The sequence below is a fragment of the Mus caroli genome, unplaced genomic scaffold, assembly GCF_978045245.1.
Source record: "Mus caroli unplaced genomic scaffold, Mus_caroli_1 scaffold_19, whole genome shotgun sequence".
Classification (NCBI taxonomy): Eukaryota; Metazoa; Chordata; class Mammalia; order Rodentia; family Muridae; genus Mus; species Mus caroli.
This window is the reverse complement of record NW_028227274.1, coordinates 84,727,793-84,737,304: the sequence shown is the minus strand read 5'-3', so window position 1 is coordinate 84,737,304 and position 9,512 is coordinate 84,727,793. Positions and strand designations below refer to the sequence as shown.

The following is a 9,512-nucleotide window of genomic DNA, read 5'->3' as shown; positions in this document are numbered from 1 at the left end:
GAGGCTAGCAGTCAGGTATGTTGAGCTCAGTTTAGAAATATTAGGCCATTCTTCTTAATACAAAAACAAACAAAGAAACAAAAAGCACATATATATTTTTTTTATCTGATATACATGTTTTCTATGGGCTATCCGGGAGTGTCGTATTTCTCAAGGATATCACAAGCCAAAGAAATTTTCAGCAAAGATCTTGTTTTACTTGGTGTAGTTTGAAACACTTCTGATATTCAATATGATTTGATTTAACTTAGTTTTATTTCTCAAGCAAGTAATAAATCTACATAATTTCTATAGGGGTATGAACCAGGCAGATGAGGCAAAAGATGTGAAGCAACCTCAGAATATTACCAGGACGGCTGTGTACTAATGTACTTTCTGGCATTCACATTGACAGAGAAGAAAGAAAGCTAAGAGAACAACCATCAGGAGGAAGCTGATTTTCTAGTAGAGAATAAACTCCCAAAATACATTTAGATTGGTCAATTTAATAACTTATTTATGAGACAGTATTACCCAGTGGCAACCTGTACACAATAAAGATATAAATACAATGAAATATGTGCATTATATATTATTAAAGGGTGAAAATATTAATAACAATGGCTCTTAAATCTCCTGATCTCTGCAGTGTAGCATTGTCTTCAAATGAGGTTTCTTACATATTGTAAATTGAGCGTGAAGTTAAGGAAATGAGGGAAAGAGAATTAAAATATCTAAGAATAACAAAACACAAGGGACACACTCCATCTGCCTCCTGTTTATGTTCCCAGCATTAATGAACAGTTCACACTTAGAAATATGCTCCAAGTAGGAGGCAGAGTACCCCCAAATGCTTTTTGGTTGATTTTCTCTCCTCACAAGAAAACATTGTTTTAATCCCATCCTACTTTCTTGTTAATTTAAGGACAGAAAATCTGAGACCTTTAATCCACTTGGAATGATACAGTTCTACACTTGCCTTGTGTCCATGAAGTTCATCCCCATACACAAGTTGGAAACACATGAGCCTTCTTAAGGGTTTGAGTCTTTGCTAATACTTGTGACTGCCTTACCTGTGGGGATAATGTTTGTGAGATGTCTAAGGCAATGTGTGATAAAAGCATACGACCCATCTCTTAAACCTTAGTTTTGTCCATTTCTCTCTCCTCCAACATTTTCCTCTTTGAAAAATACGTAAGTATGAGCTGAATATATCTAAGTGAGCAATATCCCCCCAGAGACCTATAGCTGCATCAGTATTTGTGTGTGTGTCTTTTATAAAGAATCACAATGTAAATTTAATATCTCCAGTTCCTTGGTAACTTGACCTATACTTCCCCATCAATTTGAGAGACGATGAGGAAGGACCAGAACAAGACAGACATCAAATCCATTTATTCTGAATCTTAAATTATGAGTTTTATCATCAATATTTTGGTTACATTGTTACACAAAGGACAAATTAACATCCAGTTTGAGGTCACATCTTTGATTGCTTTGGGATTAGTGACATTTCCTTGGCACACAAATACTGCACCAGGTCTCTCAGTTGCTACTTAATAGTGTTGTTGCACAAGATGCCAAAAGAAGCAGGGTTTGAAAAAACCACCCATGGGGTACAGCAGCCAGTACCTTTAACTGCTGAGATTTCCAGTCCAGGTGGCTTCTGGCCAGATGTTCATCCACAGAGCATCAGTCAGTCAACACAACCCTCTCCTTGACAGATCAAAGGAAGATCTCCAGGAAGAGGCACTGGTCCTATTTCTTTGAAACATCTTGTAATTGTGTGGCCACTCAGAGGCAGATCTAACTCACTACTGAGACATATCCAGAGGAAAAGCAAAGAGAGGATTAGGCCGCGTCAGCTCCGCCATTGTTAAGGGATTCATGAGCAATGAGCAATGCCAGGTTACTAAGGGATCCCAGAGTATAAATAAAAAAATAAATAAATAAATAAAATGAAATCCACGTTGCAAGTTTGAAGCTGCACTGAGAGAGAAGAACTCCAGGGAAGGTTATGCAGGATGTCCTATTTGCTGTCCTTATTTTGAAATATAGGCTTTCTTTTTTTTTTCCTGGTTTCCTTTATCCAAAACAAAATATGCAGATTTTGTTCTGTTTTGTTTGATATCACACAAGGACTGAACATAAGTTTTGTTGTTTTGTTTTGTTTTGTTTTGCTTTTCTCTCCGAGCCTCCAGCATGAAAAGTAAGTAGGTTTGAGGAGTGAAACCTGAGGAAGAAAAGGAAAGCTTCCAGAGGAAAAAAAAATCACAGACGGTACAAAACAAAAACTGCAGTCCAATCGTGCAAAATTTGCTTCTCAGGATAATGCACTTTTCGACAGGTTCCCAATGCCCAGCTCCCTCCCAATACCCCCAAGACCCTAGGGAAAAGCTACGGAATGAAAATGAAGCCATTCTTTTTCTTAAGGCTACACACACACAGAACACAGGTCAAAGACTGTCTGGTAGGTGGTCCTTTGCTGGGCTCTTGCTTTAAGCCCTGACTGAAGCGTGCGGTCCATCTGAGGGTCAGCAGCATCTATGTCATCAGGACAAGATACAACGTACAAACAAGAGAAGTTAGGTCAATGGTTCCAACAATCAAATCCGATATCGACTTTACAATCACAGGTACAAATTGCTCAAATCGATAATTTCATTTCTCCTTAAGACCTTGTCTTCTAAAACTAATTAGAGGCCAGGTTCCCGAGGAATTGTCAATAGTCAAAGAAAATACTGGAGCTTGAGAAGAAAGTCATTCTTCTACAGCAATAATCTGATGGAGGTGGGCCCAAGCCATTCTATCCAGACAAGTTCAAGGTGTTACAGGGGGCAGATCCCTGGGTCCTGATCAAAACCTTCCCACCATCCTGGTGGCTCTGAGTCTATAGAGGAAAAACCAAGAAGCCCGAGAATGTGGAGTATTTCCAGCCTCCCATGAGGTTGCCTCTCTCCAGTTTGAGATGAACTTTGTCTTCTCTTTCCATGAGCAGCAGAACACCATTGCTGGCTGCTTCCCTGGTAACATCCTGGTCTCCAGCAAATGCAGAGATCACCGGGTAGCCATTCTGCATTAAGCTGACCTATAAGGCAGAAGACTCAGCAGGTTAGAGACCACCTCAGCCCCACATTCTGTTCTCTTCTCCCCCTAAGGGTTGTCACCCCCATCTAACTTTTGGAACCCACACACTTGGAACCTGAAAGAGCAGACTTCCATCTGGCTCAGAGGCCAACCCCCTGTCTAGCAATCATTCAAGGGTTCTGTTTTTAAACCTACTCACCTGGATAGTTTGTCTGTTGTACACTTTGACCACGTGGAAGCTGAAGCTATAAATTCCCTTTCTTGGTGCTACAAATATACTGGAGGCAAGGTCAAAGTGGTTGCCAATGTTTACTAAGACCTGAAAAAGAAGAGGGAACAGCATACTGAGGTACCCACACAGCATGTCCTTTCTCAGCTTGAATTTTCTCCATACTTTCAGTTGACTACCAAGGGAGTTGACTTATTGGTATTGAGAATAGATACCAACAAGTCCACAGCTTTACCCAAACAATACAAGAAGCATCAAGCATCATTTTTTTTAAAAGAATAAAATAAAAATAACATTCAATAGCAGAAAAGTATTCAAAAGGTATTCTCATGGCTTCTAATTAATATGGATTCTGGAAGTGTATTTTAATTATACATTCAAGTAGTTGCAATTTTCATATGATATTATGCAGGGTGTGAAGAAAGTAATAGGAGAGAGTAAAGTCAAGACACAACTTGTAAATCCATCCTGTTTTTGTTTTGTCGCTGTTGTCATGTGGGGTGGTGTCTCCTAGGGAGTTCGGCCTGATGCTATGTTTAATGCATAAAACTTCATGTGGAACAGAGAGAGAAAAGATAATGGAACAGCAGAACAGGCCCTTCCATGATTTCACATGAGTAGGGGTAAGATGTGGTATTAACTCCCTAGGCACCAGGAAAGAATGGCTTGTCTAAGGTTTCCCTGTCCAGTGGGCCCCAACCTCTGGCAATACACAGTAGGTGCCTCATAATTAGTGCTCAATGGTGAGTTTGGTTAGGGAGCACTGGCTGCTGGCCTGTTAAAATTCATTCCCTGCTAAGCAGTGCTTGCTTTGTTGGCTGAAGGAGGGGGATCATGTAAAAAAAGCTTGAACAGACCAAGTCCCTTGAACTGGTAGCTTGGACACTCCTAGTATGAAGTAAGGGAATCCCCACAGCCAGAAAAAATCCCCACAGCAGAGGATTGTGTGGCCCTGCAGGCGGTCTTCCTCAAGCAAAGAGGAGTAAGCACAGGAATGTGAAGTACCAAGCTCCCCATATCACTCCCCTTCTCTTCAAAATGCAATCTTGCTACTTTGTCTGCATTTGGTTTCCATCTCTCCTCCAGAAAAAAAAAAAATCAACTCTTTAAAATAATAAAATGGCCTGCTGGCGTTTTATGCTTACAAAATAAACAGCTAGCTAGACTAAAACTCTGGACTGTCTTTTACCTGATCAGGAAATAAACTCTAGCGCTTTGGGGCTGTTAATTTTACACAGTTGTATTGATGAACTACACTGTCTGCCAGGGCAAAGTGGATTGCTGTTAGCACCATCAGCCAGTGTGGCTTGGAGAACACTCTGCATCTTCACCGTGCTGTGAGCATCACTCAGCCCCCTCCAGAGTAGGAGGCTCACAGACACACTCTGCTCCACCTTTGAGGACAAAGCCCCCCTGATGTCTGTGTCCACTGATCCCCAGGGTGCTTCACTGGAGAATGAAGCACTCCCTAGCATGCCCTGTCAGCAGAGCTTCACTCATCTCTCCATTTCCTCCTCTTAATCTGGATTTTAAATTCTGGAAACGGGTTTATTTAAGGCTTTATTGCAGATGAAAAGACACCCAACCAGGCCCTGAGCAGAGGGTCTCCCTCACTGACAACTTAACAGGAACCGGAAAAAGTTGATTCATCTATAAAACAAGATTCCTATTACTGCTGATCATGTATCCAAACTTTCCTGACAACTCCACAAATCACTGTATCTAAAAAGGCTGTGCTGAATATGTGTTGGAAACCATCTTGAAAAATAACAGCAGTGCAAAACACTGGGTAAATGGGTAAAAGAAAGAATATGAACTATATATGCTTATGTCATACTGTCTTATTTGGAATTAATGAAATTAAATGTTTTTAGAGCAACTCCCCTAAACCTTCAAAAGCACGACTTTTTAAATGAATATAACAACCTAAAGAGAGATCAACTGTGTGCATTGGCTGTAAACGGGTTTAGAAGCTGGTTGCTGGACAGAGGGAAAGCCAAACGGAACTTCCTCTTATGTCTAGTGAAGTTTCGAGACTCCATTTTACACAATGCCCCATTAGCACGAGCATTAACTGATTGGAGAAAAGTATGAAAATCACTACCACCTTTTCAATTTCTGAAGACTAATAGGAACCACAAGGGGAGAGTACACAGTGACATTAACGTCACCACCCAGAGAAACGTTTACAGTCATCTCCCTAATTCTTGGCTCCTGGGCTCATAGGCCAGAAATTAAGTGGCTTAAATACATTTAAATCACAGGCCTTTGCCTTGTTAAGTTTTCAGAGTCATACTGTGCATTTATATTTGGACATAACTGTATGGACACCTTGCAGTAAGTTTCATTTACTGACCATAGCAGATATATGGCCACTTTATTCTGGTGTATACGCAGAGAAACATTTCTGATCTCTCACACAACTATTCCCCACTTATTTAAATCTTCATGTCACTGGGTCCCAAATATAAGGAGGTCCAGTCCTTTATCGGGCACCTTTTTGAATGAGGAAGCTATTAAGTGCAGAATCTTTAAGAGGAAGCCCTCTCCCCCTGGTGTCTGCAGATTGTTTACCACAAACACAGCCTTGCCCTCCTCAAAAAGGAAAGCGCACTGCACTAGGTTTCTTTCAGGGAAATGCATTTCATATTTTAGCTTTACCAGACCCTTAGAAAGCTCGGAGAGCCTTACAGGGCTTGCAGTAATCCGCGCCAGGAAAGCTGGTATTTAAAACCAAAACTCTACAATGTGTTCAAGGGGGCGTCCGGGAAAGCATAGTAGTAAAAAGAGCAATGTAAGGGCAAGGGAGAGGTGGGAAAACCAGCCTGGCGCTCCTCCTGAATATGTAGGAAGCCCTTGCCAGCCGGATACCCTGGCCAGTCCTTCACTTATCCGCGGGTGGGCAGTTTAGCCGCTGACCTGGTCGAAGTAGATGGTCATGGTACGGTTGCTCATCTCTGACGGCTCGTGGTTGGTGCTCCGAGTAGCGGAGAAGGCCACCTTGGCACTGCCTGAGCGCACAGAAATGCCCAGGGAAGAAGTGACGGCGCCATCCCCCGATGGGCTGGAATCGCACACTACCAGGCACTTGCCCTCTAGCACGATGGGCTCCGTGTCGTTCTGAGCCCTTACGGGGCAGCAGGCGGGCAGCAGCAGCAACAGCAGGGCCAGCACCGCCCCCAGGCTGGAGCCAAAGTCGGCTGGCTCACGCAGCGCCCCCCGGCGCCCGGGCATGCTCAGCAGCGGCCCTCTGGGGCCCTGGCCAGGCGCGGGCATCTGGGCTGGGGGGCGCCCTGTTAACTTCAAGGCCGGCAGAAGCCGGAGGGCTACCTGGATGCGCACAGGAACGCGCAGGGCTAGAGTAGTAGCCTTCTTTGGGCTGGGTGCTCGCCTCAGATGGTCAAGGCCAAATGATTCTCAGAAGGAAGGCACCTGCGGACCTGTCAGGGCAAAGAACCCAACACTTAGGCAGGCAGGTAGAAGGGGAACAAGTGCCTAGTACTCTCCAGTCCCTTCCAAATGACCATCCACTTGGCTCCCGAGAGCTAACCTCATTCCAGATGAGAAATAATGGATCCGAGAAAGCTCTGGAGCACTGGTCAGCATATCCCAACAGATGCCTGAACAATGTGCTCCTGGAGCCCCGGATTCTGGCTGCAATTCTGTAGACGGGTTAAACAGAATTGGGGACCTCTAAGATTGTCGTCACTACTGTTCCCTGCCTACTCAGCCCAAGACATCTAGAGGAATTAAATGCAGTCAAGGGAAAAACAAACAAACAAACAAAAAGATGTTTAGCCAGCTCCCTTTCAACAGCTTTCTGGATAGCCACAGAAAGAAACACTTCCTTTCCATTTCTTCCCCCTTTACCCCCTTCTTTTTTCCAGGAAGTAATTTTAAGCAGCCCATTTCGAATAAAAATAATCTGCCTACCCCCAACACCACCACCCCCCCAAACAAACCCCAGACAGCTTCTTGGGCGGATGAGATTAAGAATAAAAAGGAAAGGACAGAAACAGGGAAAGGAGGGATGGGGGGTGGGTGAAGAGCGAAATTCTAACACCCACTTCCAACGTCCCCGCAGCCACTGGTGAACCCCCAAGGAGAGCCTGCTGGAGTCCTTTCTCTGGCAAAGAAGAAGAGCCAATTCCAGCACCAGGATCTCCGGATTTTACACATTTGCAGGCTCTAGTCTCTGGACCTCGATTCCCCTCTTCTGAGGCTGTCTGTTAATTAACACGGGTTTGCACTTTTACCCTGTCCCCTCTTCTGCAGCTAAACCAGAGAGGCTATTCCAACACCCAACCCAGGGACACAACCAGAAAGAACCCGCCCCTCGTCGCCCACACTCTCCAAACTCTTTCCAATGTTCTTTCTAAGAAAAGAGAAGTTGCGTTTCGATAAATATCCCGTCTACAGCTCTCACGCGAAGGATAACAGACCCCCAGCCCCCAAACACACACACTCAGCCACGGACTCTCCTCTTACTCAAGGTCCGGGTGATGCTTTACAAAAAGGCGACTAGCAAGCGGATCTCGGAGCTCAGGGGTTGGGTGGATTACCTGGAAGGTCCATGACGGGCGAGTACCGATGTCGGAGAAGTTGTTCTGCTTAGAGAAAATGAGGCAGGCGGGAGCTAGCGGAAGGAGGACACCTCGGAGCACGACCCTTCTCCCAGCGCCTGGCCAATAACTGCTCCGCCCCGCCCTGCCTCCTCTCCTCTCGGCCCGATCCCGCACACCACGCCCCGGCCCCGAGAGCCCAGAGAGCCCCACACCGAGCGCTGCTCAGCGCAAGACGGTGCCTGGAACCTACTTGCTACCCGCTCGGGTTGAGCCGCGCCGAAGCCACGAGCCGCACGGCACCAAGGCGCGCAGTTTGCCTCCTCCGGGTCCGGAATAGTTCCCCAGTCAGTACACTTATCCTGTACCTCAGTAACAGGATCCCTGGGTCCCCGCCTCAGCTCCAGTCTCCAGAAAGCACAGCTCCGAGCTGGCAACTAAGGACTCCTCGCTCCCTCCGTGCTAGAATCCACAGCCCGGTGGATTCCCCTGTGACTTCCCCCTAGCACCTTGCCAAGCCCCGATATCCGTCTCTCACCTAGACATCTAGGATAGTCCTCTTAGGTACCTTCTTAAAACTAGGCGCCCTCCGAAGCACCAGCCGAGTTTCTTCTTCCAGATTCTTTTTCTTTTCCAAAGTCCCTCCAAGTCTTGATCTTGAACGGAGTGGCCACATTCATAATTTTAAAGAGGAGAGGGTACTAAAAAAAAAAAAAAAAAAAAAAAAAAAAAAAAAAAAAAAAAGGAAAAGTATTTTTTTAAGAGAGGAAAAGCCTCGGTAATTTAATGGTTTTAGAACTGTGATTCCAAGAACTCCGGTTAGTGAAATGTCAGCTTTTGGCAGAGATTAAAGAGACTCTTCCTGCCTGGGTTTATGTGTCTGCTGCTCTGAACCCCGGGGCTGGTGGAGCGCGTTGGCACCACTCGTATTTATTAAAACGCAGTCTCTGGGCTCTAAAGACCCGGGGAGACACGCGGGGTTCCGAGCTGCGCCTGGAGAGCCGGGAGATGCGCAAGCACGGACGAGGGGCGCCACCTATGGGCGCTGGAGCCTGCGGTCCTCAGGCTGTGAACAAGCCTACTCAGTGTGGGGGAGTACCCAGGGAAAAAGGTGAGGTTTGAGGATTTTCTTTTCCTTCACCCCAGCTAAAACAGGAGCTAAAAGTTCCTGTAAAAATGCAACAAGGTTGTCTTTCAATGTCCGTTCTCTTCGCAGTTTACGGCAGTCATGCTGGGTGTTTTTAACTCTTTATTCTTCTAACATGAAATTCTGCCAAGAGGATGTATGCCGTGGTGGGTTATCTTGGGCTATTACCACTCACACAGCAGACACTGAACAAAGGCAAGGCAGCTTTTACATGTGGAATTTTTTAAAAGCACCATTACAAAGACTTTGCTCTGTCCTAGACAGTTTGCCTTTCTGGTAGGCTGGTGGGGGAAAAAAATCCGAATGAGCCCATGTAGTTCAATGGAGCACAGCTTGTTCCTGTCTTGTTTCCCCAGAAGTCAGCACACCTGTCTCTCCTCCCTTTGAATATTTCAGTCGTCCAGCTTCTGCCTTATGAGACCTGTCTTCTTAGATAAAAGGTTTGGAAGACCCTTTTTATTGGCTCTTTCGTGACTGTTCTAGGATGGAAGGCCTAAGCACTGAAAAT

The 9,512-nt window shown here is 45.3% G+C and overlaps 1 protein-coding gene across 6 annotated transcripts; it reads right to left on the bottom strand.

Moving 5' to 3' along the window:
* Nucleotides 1-205: 205 nt before the first annotated feature.
* Nucleotides 206-8,547, bottom strand: Cbln2 (cerebellin 2 precursor). 6 transcript variants are annotated; one of them, XM_029471758.2, is made up of 5 exons: nucleotides 8,396-8,547; nucleotides 7,858-7,905; nucleotides 6,215-6,735; nucleotides 3,266-3,385; nucleotides 206-3,067 (listed from the first exon to the last, which is right to left on the bottom strand). In XM_029471758.2, exons 3-5 carry the CDS (start codon nucleotides 6,569-6,571, stop codon nucleotides 2,870-2,872), a joined length of 675 nt encoding a protein of 224 aa, XP_029327618.1. In that variant the 5' UTR covers nucleotides 6,572-6,735; nucleotides 7,858-7,905; nucleotides 8,396-8,547; the 3' UTR covers nucleotides 206-2,869. The 6 variants fall into 6 exon arrangements, with proteins under 6 accessions (XP_029327618.1, XP_029327617.1, XP_021006677.1 ...); XM_029471757.2 differs by having other exon boundaries at nucleotides 7,858-7,902; XM_021151018.3 differs by having other exon boundaries at nucleotides 7,858-7,902; nucleotides 8,426-8,547.
* Between the last annotated feature and the right edge of the window lie 965 nt (nucleotides 8,548-9,512).

What these genes read in the sequence shown, in the direction of transcription:
- Cbln2 (XM_029471758.2), bottom strand. Translation starts at nt 6,571, where the DNA reads ATGCCCGCGCCTGGCCAGGGCCCCAGAGGGCCGCTGCTGAGCATGCCC. An exon ending in TGACCATCTACTTCGACCAG is followed by an intron (nt 3,386 to 6,214) that starts GTCAGCGGCTAA and finishes CTTCTTTTTCAG; the next exon opens with GTCTTAGTAAACATTGGCAA. An exon ending in ACAACAGACAAACTATCCAG is followed by an intron (nt 3,068 to 3,265) that starts GTGAGTAGGTTT and finishes TCTGCCTTATAG; the next exon opens with GTCAGCTTAATGCAGAATGG.